At 39.7% G+C, this 24,105-nt stretch overlaps 1 protein-coding gene across 5 annotated transcripts in view; it reads left to right on the forward strand.

Moving 5' to 3' along the window:
* The first annotated feature begins 9,552 nt into the window (after positions 1–9,552).
* Positions 9,553–24,105, forward strand: part of SUSD1 (sushi domain containing 1) — a 41,931-nt gene continuing 27,378 nt past the window's right edge. For 3 of the 5 annotated variants that reach the window (XR_009276215.1, XM_058827626.1, XM_058827628.1), the window contains exons 1-7: positions 9,553–10,247; positions 12,039–12,170; positions 13,612–13,767; positions 14,437–14,589; positions 15,921–16,097; positions 18,018–18,194; positions 20,208–20,387. Coding sequence is in view for 4 of the 5 variants with exons in the window: in XM_058827626.1 (XP_058683609.1) it covers positions 9,647–10,247; positions 12,039–12,170; positions 13,612–13,767; positions 14,437–14,589; positions 15,921–16,097; positions 18,018–18,194; positions 20,208–20,387 (1,576 nt within the window). In the remaining variant the exon portion in view is untranslated. Of the gene's footprint in view, positions 10,248–10,940; positions 10,967–12,038; positions 12,171–13,611; positions 13,768–14,436; positions 14,590–15,920; positions 16,098–18,017; positions 18,195–20,207; positions 20,388–24,105 lie in introns of those variants that run through there. The other 2 variants (XM_058827629.1, XM_058827627.1) reach the window with 2 other exon arrangements.

Below are 24,105 nucleotides of genomic sequence, written 5' to 3' on the forward strand. Positions count from 1 at the left end.
CTCTGTGAAATTTTCCTGTGTTTTTGTCTATTGCTTTGGGGTTTTTCTGGTCTTAAAACTGTGCAGCTAATTGCATCTAATTTTCTATTTTTTTCTTTCAGCATACATGGGCATCTAAACAAAAGCTTTTCATGTCAAAAATATTTCAAGAGGGTTAATGCACATCTTCAGGAAGAAGAGCAGGGCAGATATTCTTATTTTCAGTAGGATGGAAATCTATTCTTCAACTTTTTAACAATACAGTGGTTGATGACTATTTTGTTATTTGAGACAGGGATAAGAGGCTTCCGTGATGAGATACTTGGGGCCTTGTTGTTGAGAATTCTTTTATCTTTTACCATGCTTTTCTAGTCCTAGGATCAAAATTCATATCCTTTGCACAAAGATTTTAAAATATGTAAACAGCAGCATAAAAAGATGGTCCGCTTTCAGCTTCCTGTTTCTCAACTGTCTTGTTGGTGGCTTTTCCTTCATACTCCTTTGGCTGCGCTTCTCCGTGTTGCACAACGCTAATTTAGACCCTCTTGCATCCAAAATTCAGGATAGATGGTAAACAGATAATAGTCTAGGGCCATAGATACAAATATGAGAGGAGTGACATATCTCCTTCTGAACTAAAATTTTAAGCCAGTCTGGAAAGGATTTAATTGTCTGCTACCCAGTAAATTATGCTATTACCAGTCTCTGAGTGTAGATGCTTTTGTAGGGAGAAAATTCTGATTCAGTTTAGACTGAATTGCAGGTTTCAGCAAAATGCTTATTCTTGAAAGGCTAGATATGAAGTCCCCATGTGTAACTCTTGATTTTCTCCTTGATACTTAAATACTTGATGAGCATTCTGGGGAAAATGCTAGCCTCTGATGGCCATAATTTGGCTTCTTAGTTTTTGACCAAGTCTGCTTAAGAATGTGTGAGAAAGTGAAATTCCTGACTGTTGTCTTTTCCCTTTACTCCTCAACCAAAAAATGAATCCCATCTTGAATTGTTGTTTCCTGTTGTTAACCCTGCAATATAATCACGGTAATTTTTCCCCTTAAGCAGTCCATCTTGGAAAATGAAAAATTAAATACAACTTTTAAATAGCACAGATAAAAATTTTTGATACCAGAATTTGTTCTGTTACTTGCAAGCTGAAAGAGAAAGGGCAGTAACTGGTGAATTTGCCAGCATCTAATTTCTCATATGGTTTAGATCAGTCCAAAAGATTTCTTTATAGCCCCAAGGCTCACTCATTTACAGAAGTGGAAAGAAGATTATTCTATGCTTTGAAAATAAAATAAAAATTCCCACCTGCATTTGCTTAGCTCTGCTGAGATACTTTACTTGGGTTCTTTGGCATGTAGCAGGTGAGTACAAGGATGTCTAAACAAAAGATAACGAAAGCAGAAATTGTGGTAGAATATGTAGGTGAGAGAAGGTGTAGGGGGTAGAGGTAGAGGGAAGACTAGACCTCAGAAAAGTGAGTCATCCCAGAGACCATTTCCAGACCAATGACTTTATTGTTGATCATAAACTCATCTCAGATGCTGCAAAAAAACCCCCAAAAAATGGAGAGAAACAGTCCAGTGACGATGAGAACAAACGTCTTTAAGGTAGTGCTAAGGTAGCAGTATGAGTTGCTTGGCTCTCAAAAATCTCTTACGACAAGAGTAATACTTTAGACGCAAGTTAGTGATCATTCTTATTCCATAGTATTTGCTGCTTAGTCTAAGACAGTGCATCAGGGTTATACTTTTAGGTCCTGTGTTTTATTTCCAATCCACTACAAGAACAGCTACTCTGCCCTTTTGTGAGACTCAGAGCTTTTAATGAAAGCAAAGTATACCTTCTGTAATTCCTCCTAATTAATTAATTAAATTTAATTAGTAATTAAATCTACTATGTGAAGTGTTTTTCTAGCTGTGCGCCATAGGGAGATACAAGAAGGCTGGAGAAGGATTTTTCACAGAAACAGTAAGACAGGGGCAAATGGCCTTAAGCGGAAGAGGAGAGTAGGTTTGGGTTAGGTACTAGGAAGAATTTCTTTACTGCAGGGGTGGTGAGACACTGGAACAGGCTGGCTAGAGAAGTTGTGGACTTCCCATCCCTGGAAGTGTTGAAGACCAGGACAGATGGGGCTTTGAGCAACCTGATCTGGTGGAAGGTGTTGTTGTCCATGGCAGGCAGGTCAAACTGTATGATCTTTAAGGTTACTTCCAAGCGAGAGTATTTTGTGATAACATGAACTGTCTCTCTTTTGTGTATGCATAGTGTTTGTACAATGAAGGGTCTGTAAGGGTTTTTGTTGAGGGTTTCCCGTGGGTTTTTTTCCCTCCAGAGCTCATCTTGGTCTGTAAAGCCACATTGCTCAACACTTGGAAACTTTTTTCAAGGAGGGTGGACTGAAGGATATTGCATAATGCTTTAGGCTTACGGCTTTGTGGTTGGACACAGGTTCCATTTCTGTTCTGCTATGGTGCTGCCTAGCACACACCTAGAGAATATATTCAGTAAGTATCACTGCCTGTAAAAAGAAAATTGAAGCTCTTTTTAAAACAAATTTGATCTTAAAAAAAAAAAAAAGACAAAGGCTAAGGAAATTAGGATAACTCTGCTCTGTCCTATGAATTCTGTTGAACATCTGGGAAAAACTGTCTATAGCTCCATGGTCTGTTTTAGTCAATGCAATGTGGCTGCGTGCTGGAAAGGAGGGTTGTGGGTTCTTTTCTAATTAAAAACTTCTGGCAAAAACTTGAAGTTGTCAGGTTTAGTTCTTACCAAAAAACATGTCAATGTTACTGGCTGACTTTTCAACATTACTGACCCCTCTTTCTTTACTTTTCTTCCCTCTTCCAATTCTCTCCTATTGAACAAATTGAACAAAAATTTGCCAGTTCAATTGGCCAAATTGAACAAAAGCAGTGTGAGATTTAAAAGCAGCAACACAGTACCTTTGGCAAAATGTCATTTCTGTATATGCAGAATTTGACTCATCTGGCCATCAGATTTGAAGTATCTAGTGAATTGTGTGACTAAGGTTCCCCATTTTGAAAATCTCTGAAAGCAGTTTTTCTATGTAAGGTCACAATAAATTTCTAAAATTTATTTGCTACCTGAACAGTCTCTTCTATCACATCTATTAACTGACAGTGGTTTCTAAACTTTTCTTCATATGTGATGTTTGATTGGGTGACATGCTCTTTTCCTTTTTGTGTGTACGTTCTCATTGCAACTGAACAGCTTAAAATTCTGTCTTGCTGAGGTTTTAATCATCTTTCAAAAGCATACAGAGTTTACACTGTTGCTCTTTGTGTTTCAGCAAGTTTATCCTCTTTCTCAGAGCCTTCATTGGTCTATCAGATACTGAACTGGTTGAAGATTTTTGATAGCAGACCTCTCCCAATCAGCTCCATCATTGTTGAGTGTGTTTGTTTCAAAAGTAAATGACCATGCATTATGCTCTTTAAGCATTAGCATGCTCTTAGATCTCTCAATGTTGATTCAACCACAGAGACATGAAGGTTAATAAACAACACCACACTTCTTGATGCTAGACTTGTTACAGTATAAATGTATTTTTCTGCTCTGGTTTGGCACTGCTGGTTACAGCTTGCCTGACACAAGATGGACTGAGCTAATTTCTCCTTCAAGGCATGCTTTAAGATGTGCTTGTAAGATTCCCGAAGGACTTACTGGAATTCTTTGTGGAGCTCTTTTTTCACTAGTTAGTGCAGAACTATGCTACTTGTGTGAACAGTTTTTCTTTGAGGAAGTTGTTCAATCACTGTGTACCTCTAGCTTTTACACAAACTACTTATTCTGCAGGGCTTGGATTTTCCCAATTTTATATTATGGGAAGATTGTATTTTTTCATTTAGGTTTTTTTTAATGCATATGATTTTAATCAAGGCACTTCAAAAATATTTTCAGGTCATTGTTGCCTCTCATCAGCAGGAAAATAGATAAGGAAGAGGTTACTTTTGAAGGGCCTGACCATAAGATGCTAGCAGGAGCATCCTGTCTTGCCTGGGATATCTCGCTCACTTCCTGTCTCACGAAACCTAACAGGAAAATTGCTGATAACTTTAGAGATCAATTGCCTAGAAACACTGGACTCAATTAAAATGCTGAATGTAACTTTGGGAATCCTGCTGATTCTAATCTTGATTCAGTCCCTTTTAAAGACTAGGATCCAGTCTAAACAACTACACTTCTAAACTGACATACACATAACTTCTTACTTTCCAAATTATGGGGCTGTACCTTCAGCCAAAGTTTAAAACACCCTCTGGTGTATATCTCGTTGTGCACCAAATGGGTATATAATAAAGCATCTGTAATTGTAATTAGCCAGTGGATTCAGATAGCACATAGCAAGAAAAAAATTCTCCGCCTTGTGCAGGCCTAAATGGTCAAGTCATCATTTAGTTCTCGTAGGCTTACGTTATTTGAATGCCAAGTTTTTTTGCTATATGGAAAGTTTGTGAGCCAATGGTGCCCTTGTGGCCAAGCAGGCCCATAGTATCCTGGGTTACCTGGGGAGGACCAGTGCCAGCAGGTTGAAGGAGGTGATCCTGCCCCTGTGCTCAGCCCTGGTGAGGCATCATCTGTAGTGATGTGTCCAGTTCTGGGCTCCTCAGTGCAAGATAGACATGGAGCTCTGGAGTGGGTCCAGTGAAGGGCAACAAAGATGATTAATGGCCTGGAGCATCTAACCTATGAGGAAAGGCTGAGAGAGTTGGGGGTGTTCAGCCTTGAGAAGAAACATCTGAGAGGGGACCCCATCGATGTCTGTGAGTATCTGAAGGGAGGGTGTTAAGAGGATGGAGCCAAGCTCTGCTCAGTGATGCCAAGTAGTAGGACAAAAGGCAGAAATTGATGCACGGAAGTTCTACCTGAACATAAAGAACTTCTTTACAGTGTGATTGACAGTGCAATAGAAGAGATTGCCAGAGCCTTTGTGGAATCTACCCTCAACTGAGATGTTCAAGAATCATCTGGATGGAATCCTGTGCCATGTGTTCTCAGATAACCCTTCACGAGCAGAGAGGTTGGACCAGGGTCCTCCAGTGCTTCCTTCTAACCTTTCCCATTCTGTGGTTCTGTGATTGTAAGACAAACTTGATTTCTTGGAGATAGTATTTGAAGATAAATAAGGCTTTCAGCTTTGAAATTTGAATGAGAAAGAAAATAAAAAGACTTGGTGGCCTTTTATTTCCATAAAAATGCCAATCTTAAATCTTAATTACAATTTATAACAACACAGAAATGTCATCACCCATGGTGTATTTCTCCTCAGATTGCCAGTAAATGTAGAAATAATAGAGTTACACCTAATTTAATTTTCCAAGATCAAAAAGTAGAGCTTGTCCTGGTTTTGTAACAAAACAAAAGCACTCTCCTTTTTTATGCCAATGAATGCATAATTTTATGAATCTAAACTACAATTCATTCTGCTGGCTTTGTATTTCCAGGGTCTAAAAATACAGTAATTTAAGGTACTTTCTAATTGAGATAAAAACAGCTACTTTAAACTTGATAAACAGCATGTAAAAGTTTAATGGCTTACAGAACAACTCAGAGAGTGAAGGTTGAGGTATTTACTATGAAAGGTTTGGTTACTAGATTCCCTTTTCTTTCCCATTACACAGTGAGGAGGCAAATCTGTGATTGCCTGGTGATGAAATATTGGTCCGTAGAGAAAGAAGCCATGGCAAAAGAATCCCCAGCTACCTGAACAGCTTCAGAATGAAGTTTGGTTTATTGCCTCTGGTCACAGAACCACAGAATGGCTGGGATTGGAAGGGACCTCTGGAAATCATCTGGTTCAACTTCCCCACTAAAGCAGGTTCACAGGAACATGCTCAGGATGCAGGATGGCCAGGAACTTGTAAGACACAAATATGGAATTTATCTTCATAGATAGTATAATTTGACAAGTTACCATATTTCCAATCTAATGTTTTAAGACTCACTTTAAGACTCATCTTGCCCATAAATACAGCAAAGTTGATGGTGAGAGAAGGATAATACAAGGTTAATTGTGTAGTCCGTGGGATTTGGGTTTTTTCCTGTACCTCTCCAAGATATTGTCATTAATTTTTGCCTTATTGACAAGCAGTTCTTAAGGTTGATGCTGCTGCAATGGAAAGGCCAACAGCCCTGTGAGCCTGGGGAGCCTAGCAGAGAAGAAAGTATGAATCTTGTTGCCAAGTTCTTTCTCTTCAGATTTTAGCAGATATTTTAGGATCTGAAAGGAAAATATATCTGTTCATCTGCTCAGAGCTGAAAAAATCACATTACTTTTCATTTATTTAGTTATTATTTTTAAAACGTATGAGGGGGGTGCTGTTACTGTCTGAACTTTGTGCCTCTCTGCCTCTTTCCTCCTAACTATGGTCTTCAGTCAGAACAACCCTCAAAATAATAACACAGCATAAAGCTCAGAAGCAATGGCTATCAGCAGTATTCTTGAATGACATTCCAAGATCTGACGACACTAGGACACCCCCTAAAAACCAATAGACACTGAGTCCTTGTGTTTAAAAAACTTACGAGAACTGGGGCAGACTGCTGTGGCATGGAAGCTTCTACCAGAGGCTGTGTTGCAGCATACACAATTACACAGCAATACTATCCCTGTTACACATCCAAGTGAGAGGGAAAAGTGAAGAGAGGCAGAGGGGGGTATCTTATCAAAGCTCCTAGTGGGTTTACGGCAAAGCCCAGTTTGGTGTCCTAGGCTAAACCCCACAGATAGCAACCCTTTTGCTCTGGAGAGCTGCTTTTCTGATTAGCAGTAACTGTCAGGAGGCTTTATCTCCTACTGTGCCCTTGTTATGAGATGTACAGGGCATGTTACATCCATGGCCTATCCTCTAGGCGAATTGTATAGAAGTATTCTATATTTAAGGTTCAAATTCAGGTATCCAATGCTTTTGCAGAAATCTCATTTGCATTTTCATCTTGACTTAGCCTGCTAGGAGTTGAGACAGTGGCATAGGCACCCTGAGAGTACAGACAGAAATACTGCAAACAACTTGAGTGATAATATTTCCTTAAAAAAAAATTCATACAAGATACTGCTTTACTTCTGCACTGTATTTACTGAAGCATTTTCAGTAGAAACTGAAGAAGGTCAGCCAATCTTTTCAGTTATTTCTGAATGTTTTGAGTTATTTTCAACAATTTTTATTTCTTATTCTGGGAACCAAGTGGGTAACCAGAAACCAGATATTTATTTGATTAATTCTAAATAGGCAAGAGAGGTAGAATTCAGATAGAATGAATCTTCCATCAAGCTGTAGTTACTGTTCTCATTGCCATTTGGAAAGAAGCACTTGATAGGAAGCTGCTTGAGAATGCAACTGCACTATGAATAGCTGTGATCTGTTAACAAGGATGAAATATGTTTACTCACTCTGGCTGAAGATGTTTGCTGTGTTTTTAAAAATGTGTTGGCTGAAAGAGCTATTAGTATCAAATATTTCGTCTTCACGTGTCAAAATAAGCAGTGTACTCTATGCCAAAAATCCTTAAGAGAAAAACAAAGTTTTAGATGACATGATGATATTCGTTGTCTGCAAAGGAGACAGAAGAAATACAGATGGCTGAGGAGATGTTTAATCTAGCTTGTCCTTCTGATTTTCAGTTATCTGCATTGAGATGCTTGCAAGCTAAAAATGCACAGGAGACTTCCAAGTATCTCAGGATTAATTTAATTACTTTGACCATAATAACTATTTTCTTTTCATGAAGAAGAAAAATTGAGGCAAATACTGGTACATACCAGTATTACATTATACCATACATATCTGGGTAATTTAATGTTAGGGATGAAGGAAACACTGTAATTACAAACTAGGCTTCCTTTAGGTTTGACAAGGAAAATATTAAAATTTTTATCCTGTCCAGAACAGAAAATGTAAGTAGATATTAGTCTGTGTTTTCATTAGAGATATTTTTCCATGAAACAAGCAAGAGTTGCCCAAGATGTTATGGATCAGCATTTTGGGACACTGGTCTGCCTTACCCTCCTGAATCTTTATCTTTCTGTACCAATTAGCTATGGCTTGGGCAGGTGACCTCAGGGCATAAGTGATCTGTGATGAATTGCACTGGTGGGTTCAAACCCACAGTTTGAAGCAGTGGAAGAGATTCTTTGGAAATGCTGTGAATTCTACATCATTCTCAGCATAAGGAGCAAGTTAGACAAGTATGTCAGGAATCATAGAGCTGACTTTGTCGTAGAGCAGAAAACAGAACAAATAGCCTCTCAACATCTTTGGACATTTATTTCTTATTACCATGCATTGAATTTAAAGTAGCCTTTGTGTGTAGTTTAATTATTTGGTTCTGAAGTATGTCTTAAACAGCAATTAATTGTCTGTTTGAGGCACGATAGACAGGAACATACCAAGGGGGTTAGTTCCAGTCTAGGTCCTGTACTTCTTTCAGCTGATACATATCATTGCTACTTTCTTTAAAGAATATTTCTATTACAATTTTTAATTTGTTCTCTTTATAAATATGATGTATTTCTTCAGGCTTTGTGCCAAAAATATTTTCCTGTTTGCTGCATGAGGTGTTTATAATTATAAAAAGTTGCTTCCACTACTTTATATGAAAGGAACAGTAGAAATTGCAGTGATTAGTATGTCTGCTATACAGTGGGCTGCCACGGAAGAGGAAAATTTTAATTTCCAAACCATTTTAATATGTTGTGCAGAACAATTGCTCTCTGAACCATTCCTTATAATGATAAGCTACTTACCACCACTGAGAATGCATGCTTCTGATTTCTGTAATTTTAAGGGAGAAATATGCAGTAATGACATCTGTAGTGTGTATGTCCAAAAGCAGGATCACTTGTATGTAACTGGCTGCTACTGAAGAATCTGGTCAAGATGAATAAACATAGCAGAAACTGATTAAAAATGTATACATGCTTAAGTAGGCAGAACAGAAATTAAAAAACCCAAACCAAACAACCAACAAACAAACAAACAAACAAACAAACAAAAAACCCCAGACAGAAAACCCCAAAAAAACAACCAAAAAACAACAAACCAAAAACTGGAAGAGAGCAACTTAGGTAAATAAATCAATAAAGCTGGTAATTCAATGGAACTGGGGTTTGCGTTCCTTGAAATCAGACACGATAATTTGGTGTTTGTTGTTAATACAGCAGTAAAAGGTCAGGTTATATCACTTAAAAGTAGTGGTGATAGAGGACTGGGAAGACTTAGCATTCAAGGGCATTAATAAAAAGTCACCATAGCACATGAGCAAAACTTCTTCAGGAACCTCATTAGACTTATCAAATATGCCTAATTATACTTTTGTGTTAGGCTTCCGCGATTCCTCACCATGGCACTCGTCTATTGTGATAACTGAGCAACTGCATTTTTAGATGAAAGTAAGTTTATGCAGCTTTCTAAAATGCAAGCTCACAGACGCGAATGAGGAGAACTATGAGCGCTAGGGCTACTGCTTCTCTTCTACAGCAGAAAACTCTTTTAGACAGCGCTACTGGTTCTGTCTAAACCCGACGTCTGGGAATTCACCTGAGCGGCGTCTAAGGCCTGCAGTGAGAAAGCTTTACTTTATTTGGAGCACTGAGGGCTGGCAGTGCACTGCTGCACCAGCTCCGTACAAGGCGGGACTGATGCTCCAGCTCTGTGCCGGGGCGCGGCTGCGGCGCTCCCGCCGGGGACACGCGGAGCTGCTCGGCCCCGCTTGCCGAGCTTACAGCTCCCACGTTCGAACAGGTGTGTCTGTCCAGCCGCCCTTCCCGGGAATCACAAATAATCCTACCATCCGTTTCTCCCCCCGCCCCCGGGCTACGGACAGCGGCAGCCCTTATCAGCCTTGCCACCTGCCTGGCCGGGGCAGAGGCGGCGTCCCGGGGAAGGAAAGGGGTTGTGCCAGGGAAGAGAGGAAAAGAAAACAAAAAAGGAAAATAAGAAAAAAAGGGAAGAAAAGAGAGTGTTTTGCGGGCAGTGGGGCCGGGGAGGAAAGGGGCCTCGCTGAGGGTGAAAGCCCCGGCGGGGCCCGAGGGCGCGGCGGCGGCGATAAGGGCGTCCCGCCCTCCTCCCGGGGCCGAGGGCTCTGCCCGTCCCTCCCTCCGCCCTCAGGGCCATGCAGAGGCACCGGGGCCGTGCAGCACCGAGGGCGCGGTGGCGGAGGGAACATGGGCCGGGCCCCGGGGCCGCTGCTGCCGCTGCTGCTGCTGCTGGCGCTGCCGCGCTGCGCGGGGCGGCCGCGGGGTGAGTGCGGCCGGGCGGGGGGACTGCCAGCTGGAGCTGGGAGCCGGACAGACCTTGCTGGTAGTGGTGGAGGATCTCCTGGTGGTGGTGGTGGTGTTGGGGGCAGCCCATGCTGGTGTGCACGTCCGAGCGTCCCACGGTGATGGTGGCGGAGCATCCCGAGGTGGCGGTGATGGCACCCGGGCGGCGGAGGCAGAGGTGGCCGTGGTGGGTGCGGTCCTTGGCGCCGGCTGGGTCTCTCCTCGACACCTGCTGCGGAGCTGGTGGCAGCGACCTCGTGTCCTGCCGGGCCGAGAGGGCCTTGCCACGGCGGGAGCCGCGCCTGGGGGAACACATGGGCAGGACCAAAACACTGAGGTGACTGTAGTGCTGGCATGATAAATTGGGCGTTGTGAAGGACAAAGAAGTAATAAAATTTCAACTGTAGTAGTAAGGGGAGGCAGAGGGTGGAAACACGTTTTTTTTAATCTCCTGAAGCAACAGTCTGAGGACGATACTCCCATGTCTTATCAAAAGATGGAGATATTGTAAGAAAGTTCTCTCCGTGGCTGTTTTTAAATTCAGTTTTCTCATCTGTGTTGGCTGCCGTCGCATGCTGACAGTTTCTGTTTTCTGTTCGTATCAGAAACACGCATGCACACAAGTATATAAAAACCTGGATAATTAGGAGTAGGATTCTGCAATGTTTTCCACAGTCTGAAGGAACTCATAAATGCACTGTGAGTAAAACTGACACCCTGCACATGTGGAAGGGCAGTTTTATCACAGAGATAAATTTGATGCATAAAAATACTAGAGTGTTCAGCTGCCTTCTCCTTCCGGTTGTGTATTTAGACATTGTAGAGTGGTCAAAATTTTGTCAGACAAGCTAAATATACAGTGATGTTAGTATTCTTATCAATTTCAGCTATCTTAGAAAAGTAAAAAAATTCCATACTTCTGTCAAGCACCATCAGACATCAGCTTGTGCAGTATTAGTTCTTTATCTTAAAATATAAAAAGGTGTTAACATAAGCATGTTTCATCTACATTAAATGTCATCTATGCTGACATAAGTCATTTGGAAAGTGAGGGTATGTGTGATAATAAAAACAGCTTATCAGGAAAATGGAGGAAAGTGAACCTAATGCCCTGAAAGTATGAATACAAAGAAGAGAACAAATTTATAGTTTATTCTAATTTTATGTATATTTAAAGCCCTGTCAAACTGTAGTAAATTAGGTTGTGTGCTTCTCAACCACATTTAATATAAATTAATTTCTAAAATTACTTTACTATAAGTCATTTTACTCCTGGCAGCATTCTCAACATTTTTTTGAATAACGCTTTTACTATACTGACACATGATACAAACAGATTGATAAGTATCCCAAATGTCTATGTGTAAATAACAGAAAAAACCACAACAAAGCAGAGGAAACAGAAATAAAGACAAAAGAGAAACAAATGCATATGGAGAAAAGATTAATAATATTGGGTAGAGCTGCTTACTATATACCTTCTAAACCTTTCTGATAGCTGAAGAGCTCTTTTCCTTGTTGTCAGAGAAGGATGAACAAAAATGCTCAGTGTAGTTATTTGTTGAATCTTTTCTGTTTATTTTTCATCTTTAGTCTTTTCATACAATAGCTGGGGTTTTCCTGCAAGTTTCAAAATGAGATTGGGGTACATAGTAGTCTATCTGTGTGTTTCAGACTGGATTTTATCTCCACTTTGAATTCTGTGCTGGTTATCCTACCATGCCACAAGGTATTTTACAAAAAAGGTAATTGTGGTTTTTTGTCCTTAAAGCAATTGTGAACAGATCCATTCCTGATGTCTGTGCAACTTGCCACATTCATGCAACATGTCAGCAAAGTGGAGGAAAAAGTGTTTGCATCTGCAATTATGGATTTGTAGGCAATGGAAGAACCCATTGTCAAGGTAGGCTGCCTGTTTACAAAATGGAAAGAAACTCTGTGAATTCCTAAAATGCTCCTTCTCAAGTAGTTTCAATGAGTTCTTCAAAGCAGGCTAAAAACTGTGTCATTTCTTGGCAGAATTTCCCACAGAATATATTTGGATTGTTTTTCCTCACCAAAAGACTTCTTCATGTTCATAAGTGTTTAACGTTTTTTTACTGTCACTGATAGTATCCTTCTTAGACCGTTTTATACGTATGAATCAAAATGTGCATCAAAGAACAATGTCAAATGCTGTGTCTCAGTGTCTGTAACAGCTTACCAGTGCTTAAAGGGGGTGGTCCCTCACCAACGATCTCCTGCTCTCCATCTCTTACCTTTCTTTCACAAAGCACTGGCAGCTGCTGGATCCTGCACAGAGTTCAGGTGTCTTGCTGTACAAAAAACACAGAATCATAGAATGCTTCAAGTTTGAAGGGACCTTAAAAATCACACAGTTCCAACCCCCTTTCCATGGCCAGGGACAGCTTCTACAAGACCAAGTTGCTCAGAGCTCCATCCAAGTGGCCTTGAACACTTTCAGGGATTGGGCACTGGGGCATCCTCAACTTCTCTGGGCAACCTGTTCCAGTGCCTTGGTATTCTCACAATGATGAATTTCTTCATAATACCAAATCTAAATCCATCCTCTTTCAGTTGAAAGCAATTCCCCCTTGTCCTAGCACTACAGGATGTTGTCCAAAGTCCCCTCTCCAGCTTTCTTGAAAGTCCAGTACCCTTTAGGTACTGGAGGGCCATAATAAGGGCTCCCAGAGCCTTCTCTTTTCTAGACTGAGCAACCCCCAATCCCTTCACCCTTTCCTTGTGAGAGAGGTGCTTCAGCCAACTGTTATCTTCATGGCCTGCATTGGACTTGCCCCAGCAGGTCCATCTCCTTCCTGTGCTGGGCCCCCAGAGCTGGATGCAGGGTTCCAGGTGGGGTCTCACCAGAGCAGAGCAGAGGGACAGAATCCCCTCTCTCCCCTGCTGCCCACGCTGCTTTGGATGCAGCCCAGGACACGTTTGGCTGGGCTGGGAGTGCACATGGCTGGGTCATGTCCAGACTCTCACCCCCAGCACCCCCAAATCCTTCTTGGCAGGGCTGCTCTTGATCCATTCTCTACCCAGACTGTAGCTGTGCTTGTATATGCCATAAGGAAGAGTGGAAGGAGAGACCAGGGCCCTCTGGTTTCAGCAGCTCTTAAACTCTTAGGTCAATTTAAGCTGTGTCATGAAGTGTTTTCACATTTTCATCCAGGGACAACCATTTCTGTTGTTCTCCAGCTTACCAGCAGTGTTTACATCCCAAATAATTTATAAAGGAAATCAGTAAGGAGAAGTCTGGTTACTTGTGTGTGAGTGAAGGGGGGAGGGCACCCCACATTTCTTAATCTCTCTCTGATGTTTTCCACATGTACTGACAGATAAAGATGAATGCCAGATTGGAGCCAGCAAGATCTGTGGAAATCATACACTGTGTCATAATACACATGGAAGTTTTTACTGTGTTTGCCTTGATGGATACCGAGCCTCCAACAACAACAAGACATTTATTCCCAATGATGGCACGAACTGTACAGGTAGACATCACAAAGAATCCTGAGCATGACAAATCCGGAACTTAATTTTCTACTGCACAAGTATTTTTTTGCCCATCACTGTAGAACTTCTTTTCTGACACTGTATCAGAGAACTATTTGTTGTTGATGTGCTTGTTTGACTTCCAGGGTCCTAACAGCTATGAATTAGTTCCATTTGGAACTCTGACATGTTACAAATCATTGCTTCACTGTCTCATTCAAACGATCTTTTAAGAAGCAGCAGCAGCTAGATTAACAAAATAGGATGATACTTAACATTCCCCAGACTGTAATTTTTGTGTTTAGTGTAGAATATTAGCCAGTCCCTTGTTACTGATGAACTGTTGTAACTGTTGAAGAGATGTCCAAATACAGGATTTTTCTGGAATTGTTTGAACATCATATAACATTGGAAACTATTTGTCAAGTAAACCAGCAGTAATTCTAAAGATAGCAAGCTTTCAACTAGCTATCTAGTTCAAAATTGCAAGAGTCCTCTTTCTAGATGGTTGAAGATGAGACAATGATAAACTCCTTTGTTTTCCTAGAAGAGCTGTGAGAAGCTATGTAGAATTCTTCATGAAAGAGTTCCGCTTGGGCCCTATATTATTTAATGAAAAAAAAACCCAACCTACTGTGAAGTGCATCTACTTTTCTCTGGAATTTTAGATATAGATGAATGTGAGGAGTCTGGACTGTGTGGTCGCAATGCAAGGTGTGTGAATACAGAAGGAAGCTACATGTGTTACTGCAATGATGGTTATAAATTAGAAACTGGAGACCATTCTTTTCATCAAGATGGAAACAGAGTTTCATGCAAAGGTGAGAGTCTTTGGATGCTGTTTTTGCTAGCATATAAAATCACATGTTGAACCATAGTGTAGTGCCTGTTCTGGCCTGAGCTTCTCCAGGGCAGAAACCCTTTCTCTGGACTTTGCTTCCTGTATGATTTTTTTTCTCTTCTTGTATTCAGTTTGTTCCAGTGATGTCAGGATCCCAGAGTCAACGCCAGATATTCCTACAGGTTCTCAGCAGTGCTTCAGATGTGCTGGGTCACAGAAGCTTGATAATGTTATGAAAGTAATGTAGTTAGTTTCGGAGTAGAAAGGAAGTGTGTTGTAATCCAGTTGTTTATATAATCACACCCCATAAAGGGGAAGAGAAGAGAGACTAAGTATCTGATAAGAGAGCTTAGATGAATGAAAAAAACCAAGGGGAGAGAAATACGAAAACAACTATTTAGCTATTTATTACATACTATGCCACCTGCATAAATAAATGGTTCTGTTTATGTTGCCATAACAAAAAAAAACTCAACCAAAACCAAGTTTCCATTTTAAAAATCCATCTTTAGTGTCAATTTTCACAGATGCAAACTGATAGCAGTGTAAGCTGTGGATATCAGAGCATATAATGAACACAGGCGTCCCAGGTGGAAGGAGCTGCCTAGATTATATTCAGCTTTTATTTCTGAATTATTGCCAGAACCATCAGTAAACTAACAGCCCGTAAGAGTTCAGCTTTTCTGAGTGGAGTGCGCCGCTGTATTTGCCAGAATTGCTGATAACCCTGCTTCTTATCTCACTGACTTGCTCCTCTGTATTTGGTGAAGTAGAGTGTCTGTATCGATTGTGTTTCTTGCAGAGTTGCACAAGGGAGCCCTGTCCAAACAGATGTGCTGGAGGAGTGCGGCTTTTGTATGCAGGCTTTTTCAATGAGATGAAGCATTTGGAGGGCAGAACAGTTCTTTTCAATTTATCCACTGCAGAGTGCTTCATTTTTCCCGTGCACAGGGAAATAAAGCTGTGCACTGGCGTCTGATATTTTCCTCTGATGCTGAAGTATCATTCAGCCATTGCTGTAATGAGACTGGCCCACACAAAGAACCATCACATTGTAGTGTCTCATCTTTGGTGTTGTGAATGGCTCCAGTTGTATGTTAGTAAGGGTGTAGCTCAATAACTGCTTCCCTGTGTTCCTCCAACTATGGCCAGGACAATTCTTCAAATCTAATATTCTACCCCTTTGGCAACCCCTCTGATTCATCAGATCGGGTGTATTTTGTGATGTGACCATCTAGTTCAGCTAATTTTAAAGCGGTCAGGTGTTGTGATTTATGTACTGTGAGACCTTTCAACCCAGTCTCTTTGCAGAAATCGGATGTGGTTCCCCTCCTGAAATGAAGCATGGCTACATTGTGGGGAACTACAGCTTGCTACCAGGAAGTGCAGTTCATTATGAGTGTCAAGAAGGGTTTTACAGCAATGAAGGAATGTTCTCATACTGCACTGCAAATGAAACTTGGGAACCTGCCACTTTAAGCTGTAAAGGTGAAGAGTCTTAAATCTTTCTTAAATTCTTCATTAAGGGGCTTCATGCATGGGAAGTGTGTTTGTGAAGATAGTAGACTGTTTCTACAATCTGAATGAAATGTTTTTTCAAGATCTGGTTATTTGAAGAAAAAGAAGACAGTAAAAGGACATGTTATTGTTTACCTTTTCCTTTAGTGTAGTGACATTTTTGGTGCTGGTCCCTGCATTTTTACAGACACTGCAGTGTGTCCTTCTGCCTGTGAGCTGAGGCTTACAGAAGACAACTAGATTTCTTTAGCATTTAATGGCTACTGAATTGGAAAGCATCACTGACCTCTCATGAAGACATCAATTTTCCTGACACCTTGAGAAGTTTTGTCTGAAAGTTTGCTGTAGATGCAAAAGAGAGGCATCATAGCATTCCACAACTCTGGGTAGTCTCCGTAATTTTAAGAGCATTTGTGTGTGAACAAACACTTCCACATCCCTGAAGCGTTAAGTTTCCTATGACTGTCTTTAAAATGTACACTTGCTTTGGTGTTCTAATCATCCATTTTCTGGCAATATTACTGCTTATGGGTGCATGATTCTTTTTGTGTTCCCATGAGTAGTTAGCCTTTGTACGAGTTCATTGCTACTTGAAGTGCTAGCTAGCAGAAGATACACTGTGTGTAGCAGTTCTACAGGGGAGAATTGTCATCCTGGAAATTGCCACTGTCACTCAGTGAAGAGAGTTTTTTCTTTCTCTGAAATGACAACAGTCCTCATGGTTTCCAATTCTTTCGCTTTCTCATTTTTTTTCCCTCTGAGAATGGATAGAAATGTAACATTTATGGGAAGTGAATAAATTAAAATAAGGGCACTAAAACAATGTGGCTAGGAAAAACAAAATACCGTCACAAGAAATTCATAAGAAGGAAAAGATAAAACAATTATAAAACAATGCAAGTAACACTTCCCCCCCACCCCCCAATATAAATAAAGGACAATGAATTTGAAAACAAATAGGGAGTGCCTCGAGTCTCAAGCAGACCCTAGGGAAAGATTGTGCAATGCAATTCTTGCGAGTTGTTGATATATTTGTATTTTGCTAATGTTTTTCAAAAGTTTGTTTTTTGTATGTTTTTTTTAAATTTCTACAATCAAACAGGAGGTCAGGTCAGACTTTCTTAGCACATAGTTAATTGAAATAAAATACATGATAAACCAAGAAACAGCTGAAAGTCTGAAATGTCAAGCTTACTTCCTCCTTGTATTGCAAGCTCTTTTCCTGGTTTTCAATTAGGACTTCTCTTGTAAAACCAGCAAGTCTGATTTTTTATTTTTTTTTTAATACTAGTAAATGTACCTTGAACAAGTTCTTCATATTTTTGTGTGTGTGTGTGTGCATGTTGACTTCTTTGCTTAAGCCTTATGTAGACTCTTGCCTTAACAGGAAACTTTTGTATTATATGTTGTAACCTTTTCTATGGTTTTTCATTTTTACAGCTTTCGTGCACTTTTTAAAGTTCTGCTTTCTAAAGGCAGTTTCTGCTCATCGGCCTTCCTTTGAGTGTTGCTCATTGCCAATGGTATAGAGCCACCTTATCAGATGTAATCAGGTTTGTCAAAGCAGGAGAGTCTAAAGATTTAGAAGAAAACCAGGACTTTTCTCTATACAACAGCTAGACTGAGGAGGGAGTAACAGATTTAGCATGGTATTCTGAGAGAAAGATAGGAAAGTGTTGTTGGTCCTTTTATTTGGAAGCAGATGTTTGGAGTAGCTACAGCACTGTCAGTCATAATAGGAATATTGCAGAGCACCTGAGGAAGTGTTGCATTGCTACAGGAGAAGAGGGTTAGCTGGTGAAGATGAAAGAAATATTTATGTGAGTGCAGCTGTCGTTGCTCTTGCTGGTTGACTAACAGGTCTGTCTTCCTCTTCCTTCATCTCCTCAGGTGTGGACTGTGGGGTTCCACCTCCTGTTTCACATGCCACAACATCTGTGGGTGGGACCACATACAGAAGTGAAGTTACTTACAAGTGTGATCATGGTTACCTGATGGCAGGCAGCAGTCACACTGCAGTCTGCAATGCCAAAGGACAGTGGGATGGCCCTGATTTGGTGTGCAAAGGTAAATAAAGTCTGCCTTCAGATTTATTTAACATAGATACCATTTAAATCACTGTAAAAAATATCGGTCATCCTCTTTGAGCATTCAGTTTATACAATGTTCTGGCATAGAAAGTTGTCACAAAACAAAAACCATATATTGAACAGGGTTGGTTTTTTTGGATTTTTTTTTAATCTGTGTTGCTAATGAAGTTGCAAAATTTTGTTAAAAGTTAACATTCCAAGAACATAATCCCAAGGCATGTCAAGCGTTGGGATTAGCATGAGATGAAAATACAGCCTAAATTGCTGACGTTTTTCCAGTTCAATATCCACTCTATTTTTCTGATAGCCATTGAAGCTGCTATCAGAAATCAAACTGCTGTTAGTTATTAACTTACCTTCAGAATTCCTGTATTTTGACAAATTTTGCAAATTTTGAATCCTCAGACATGCTGTTGCTATTTGAGATGAGTCAAGTCTCTTATAGCGCTCTTACAGATTTGGAAGAATGTAGCGTAATGAGCTCCATCAGTAAGATGAAACACAGAGGTACATTTTAAAAAAAAACTCTTCTGTTTTTGTTTTTTTTTTTTTAAATCTGGGCTCATCTTCTTAATTAGGAGACCTTAGAATATTATACACTTTAGTCAGTTTTTACATTTGCACAGGTTCACTTTTCCATTTGTTGGGCAAGAAATATCTTTTCAGCTTGATCCAGTAGGATCAAGCTTTCAGTTTATTGCAATCAAATGTAGTATTTTTTTTTGAATGCTCCATGTGTATTTTATAACCACTCTCTACTTTTAGAATGACCTTTAATATTCTTATTCTGTGTCATGAGTCTAAGTGGAAAGTTTTCAGTGTTACACAAGAATGTGCTTCTGCATTTCAGTCTGCTTACAGAATGGCCATGGGCAGGTAGCTGGAAGAGCAGGATTGTTTGTGTCTTGTCACATACTGTCCTTCTATGAGTTAAGCACATGCTTGCATGTACATTAGTTATTCCAAGGCTTGTTCTGATGATTTATAGTAGATAAACTATACTCATCCATACTCATTGCTGTATGGAGAGGAAGGTAGTCATGATGGTGGATATATTGCCCATTATTAAACACATATGTTTAAATTTTTCTTTAAAGGTTATACAGCTCATGATTCTATAAGCTTTGGTTTTTACTTTTTTGGGTTTTTTTTGAGAGCATTTTAGAATCACTTAAAATTACTGAACAGTTAAAAAAAATTTGTTTGCTCCATATAGGCTTTAATGAGGGTAAGATTTTAATTCTTAGAGTGTTTGCTTCTTATAACTGAAGTGGTTTAGAATATTTTCTTCAGGTACAACATTCACTGTGAATTGAAAAGCAGATTTTACCCTAAATAATACTGTTCCCTCTATTTGATCTTCACTTCTAATTTTTTGTTCCCTGTTTTTATTATGCGGCCCACAAAACCAGAGCAAATGAATTAAATTATTAGTTCATTATCCCTGCTTTCTAATTACCTGCAAGTGGTTTGCATAATCTGTCAAATTTTCCCTCAGAATTGGTCATTCATCTTGTCTGTAGCAGCATCTTTTTTCAAAACCTGAATTAAATCCACTGACAAAGGAACATAACCTTCTTGATGCTGTTGTTTCATGACACTCCTTGGACCGAATGTCTTTTTTAATATCTACTGTTACTAATGGTAGGTAAAATATAGGGATAAATAGCATGTGGAGGATAAGAGAGTGTTGTGGGAAGATAGACTTATTCATAAAAATTTGCTTAAATATCCTTGCTCTCCACTTCTAATCAAGACACTTGGTTTTATTTTATGGGTCATATTGTAGGATAAATGCTGCACCCTGCTAGAAAGTCTTCAGCCACAAAATTCTGTGCTCTGATGAGCTGGCCTGATTTTTAGAAATCTCTAAGAAGTGGAAAAAAGTGAAGTGTAACTTGCTGAAAGAGTTCATTCTTCCATTTTTAACACTTTGTCTTGCCTTTGTATTTTCATTTCAAGGTTTGTCTTCCTTTTTTCTCTGTTCCAGAAATAGACTGTGGCAAACCTTTGCTGATTCCACACACGACGATGACCTGGGACAACTCTACCACTCTGCGGAGCAGAGTGTACTATCACTGCAAAGAAGGATATTATTTCAACGGAGACAGGAATTTTTCAGAATGTAAAATAGATCAGTCATGGGAGAATATTACATACATATGCAAAGGTAAGTATTACCATACAAAGTTGCTGTTTAAATTGAAATTTAATTAGTTTGTCATTCCTGTTCTGAAATTAGGAACAGGAGGAAGAATGAAGGCAAGAAATCCCCTTCTAATTCATGATGTAGGGCATGTGGTGGTACTTTTAGATGGAAAGGTCACAAAAGAGACTGTTAACAATCTACTGGATGCCACAGATCTTTCTATAGTCTTGCTTTTTATCTCAAACAGAAAGAGACTAATGTGACCGGAGTTTTATTGCTTCACTGAGAGCCTTTAGCTTTAGAAGTCTGTGGAGTAAGGGGCAGAAGGCATTTAACAATATTTTCTTGTGAATTCAATATTGTAAAATGTGCTCCAGTGCAAACAGTAGAAATTGAATTTGAAGCCCTTTATCTCTCCCTCTCTCTCCCCCTCTCTTTTTCTTTTGTTGTTTGTTTTGGTTTTTGTTCTTTTCTCGTAATGACAAAAGCAAAAATTTATTCATGGTTGCCTTTTCAGCCTACATCCAGTTATCTGAATTTCATTCCAGAATTATTTTCTTAGTAAAGAATGAGTCCTGACAAGGGAGATGTGTAACAAAGGTATTGTCATACTGTGTGCTTGGAAACAGGAGGTACTGACATTTTATTAACAGCAACAACTAGCAGATGTTTTGGACTATGACTGTTGTGCTCTTTAGTGTTCTTCTGTGTCCTAAAAAGGAGTTGTCTACTATCTATCACTAGTTCACTTGTCTATCTCTAGTTCTTAAGTAGCAGTGCTGTCTTTTGCAGAAGATGGTGTTCATTTAGCTTTGAAACATCTTATGGTTTTTAAAAAGACTAAAAATGTGTCCTTGACTGCTGACAAGGACTTCATTTGAAACAGAGGCACTGCATGAGGCATCTCTTCCCTCACTTGACTTCTTGAGCATGTACTGCTAATGTAAAACATGTGACAACAAGGAAAATGAGTATGTAGAAGAGCAGTTTTCTCAGCTGCTAAAGTGCCCAAGTGAACTGCTGTTGTTAGAAGTCATGATTCATATTTCTTTCAGGAAAACTCACATGATGGTATTTTGTGAATTGATTTTGAAGCCAACATTGTGTAGAGTGACTAAGTTAGTCAGGTCTGTCAGTCTTGGCAGTGCCAAGAGTTGTCGAGTGCTCTGAAGCTTTGAAGGGCCTGAACCTGCAGACTGCACTCATAGAATTACCACAGATTTCAGCTAGAACTCTGCTAGATTCTGGCTCTAGCTGCTGGATCAGAGGGCCAAAAAAGTCAATTATGGTCAAATAGAATGGTAAGGAAGAGTTACAAAAATAGCCTAATTAGTCCACACTCCTTTAAAAAAAATTACCTATCAACAGGAAATTGTTGCAAAATCTTGCATCTTCTTGACTTCTACATTTTTCAAATTTAGTAGAGGTAACAAATTGCTTTAAAATTAAATGAAATTTCAGTTTGTGCAGTGATGCCTTTGAGATTTAAGTGCTCTTAATGGCTTATATAATTAATCAGTAATGCCCATTAAAATGAGAGAAAGTTATGTACCAGGTTATGTACCATTCCAAAATAATTTATGATAGATGTTGGAAAACCAATTGTCTTTTCATCCCGCCTGAAAAATTACATTTGAAATAAGGCAGTTAAGAGAACATCCACAGGAAATTCTCTTTGACAATTACTTTCTTAATTTCTTAAAAAATGGTTGCTATGGATGCCCTTTATTTGTATTGTTTGGTGCATTCTCTGTTGGGATATATGGTAAATATATATGTGTATGTGTATGTGTATACAAGAACTTTTCTAAGTAGCTAGTTTAAATATTAAAAAATATCATTACAAAGTTAATTTTACTTGAGATGCTGATTGGATTAAGACACCAGTAAGGAAAGGCAACAGTAAGCTGGATTATAGTTTTTTCCAACCTCTGATTTATACACATAAAATGAGGTGATTGAAGTGCAGAGAACAGATAAGCAATTAAAGTACCTGCTGTCCAGTGTGCTCAGCATGTGAGCCTGGACATCTTGTATTGCTGGTCCTTACAGAACTTCTTTTCCTGTGGAGTAGAAGTGCTTGGCTTCCCAGAATCTCAGAACCAGTGTTTGAAGGACCTCTGGATGTCATCCAGTCCAATCTTCCGCCAAGGCAGGGTCACCTAGAGCAGGTGACACAGGAACACGTCCAAGTGGGTTTGGAGTGTCTTCATGCTTCCCCGAGTAGCCTGTTCCAGTCCTCTGCCAACCTCAGTGTAAAGAAGTTCTTCCTCATGTTGAGCTGGAACTTACTGTGGTTTAGTTTATAGCCATTGCTGGTCATTCTGTCTCTGGGCACCACTGAAAAGAGCCTGGCTTTGTCCTCTTGGCACCTGCCTTTGAGATATTTTCATTTATTTAATTGCAAAAATGTAGTCTGTATTAGTAGCAAATTATATTTGCAACATCATTCACCACTTACAGAATTGAACAGGCTAAAATATACAAAGAAATCTAATACCTGTTTTTTTTCTTTCCACTAAATTACATGTAGATATGCATGGGGATAGGTGGCAAGAGCTCTGTAAATGAACTTGCACATGTAGATTCCCTTTTAGTTACTTGCTGAAGATAAATATCAGAGTGGAGCTGATTCTGTCTGCTGTCTGGTAAAAAGGTTGATATCTTTGAATTTCTTGACATAATTTCTCCCTCTCCAACACCCACTGGTGCTATTGAAACACTTTGTTTGGGTTTTTTTTTTGCGCTCTACCATTTGTGTTGTGTTGACCAGCACCTGTCTTTCCTGGCTGCCAACACCAGGTGCTATTTGCATCTCTCTATCCTCTCCCAGATCTGCCTTTACTCCTCCAGGATTTTTTTTTCACCTTTCACCTCTGGTCTCCGGGTATTTCTTTGCTTGCTGTTTCTAGGACACTTTCTCTTGGAATGGGAAAAAGATTGTGAAGGTAACATGAATGTCAGTGGGGTAGCACTGAACTTCACTCACCTTGGTTAATCATAATTTAAAATTTATAGTGCTGAGATATAGGCAAATGGAGGGTCTTCGCTTCTCCCATCTTATTTGTGAATTTGAGTGTAAGCTGTTGATCAAAATCAGTTACATTTTAGGCCCGGATGCTACTGTCTGCTACTGTGTGTTTCACAACCCAAGTTCCCAATCTCTGTAAGTCACTGTTAGATTTCACAGTAGAATGAATGTTTCAAGGAACCTGTTTCCCTCTAGTTGCAGAATATTTTTTTTCAGAGAAACCTTTGTGCTGTTATTGGATACTATGTTTATGTTACTGGGATTAATGTTAAACCAAGACCTTTCTGTATGCTTGGTTGTCCAAACAAAGACTGTGATCACTAGGAGTAAAGGAGAAAAAGCAGTCTCCTCAGACTGCTTTTTCCTGAAGACTTTGTTGTGGTAATTGTTCTGTACAGGTTTTCATGCTCTTTCACTCACATCCATTTAAAGTGGAAATCTTTGAGAAAAGATTTGCCAGCTATTCTGTGAATTTATGGTCATTGCCTGGTGGCCTTGTCCTCAAAGTTCAGAACCCTTTTGTTGTTTGCTGCTTTATTTTCCATTTCTTTTTTCCCCCCACTGTATTTTATAAACTCATAAGTCAAGTTGCAGATTTTCTTGCTAAGAAGTCATGCAATTACTCCCTCTCTTGTCCCCTCCTGCCTTCTTGTTAGGCATTTTAATTCAGATCTCATGGATATGGAAACATTTTCCCTCTGAGTCCTT

Source organism: Poecile atricapillus, chromosome Z, assembly GCF_030490865.1.
Source record: "Poecile atricapillus isolate bPoeAtr1 chromosome Z, bPoeAtr1.hap1, whole genome shotgun sequence".
Taxonomy (NCBI): domain Eukaryota; kingdom Metazoa; phylum Chordata; class Aves; order Passeriformes; family Paridae; genus Poecile; species Poecile atricapillus.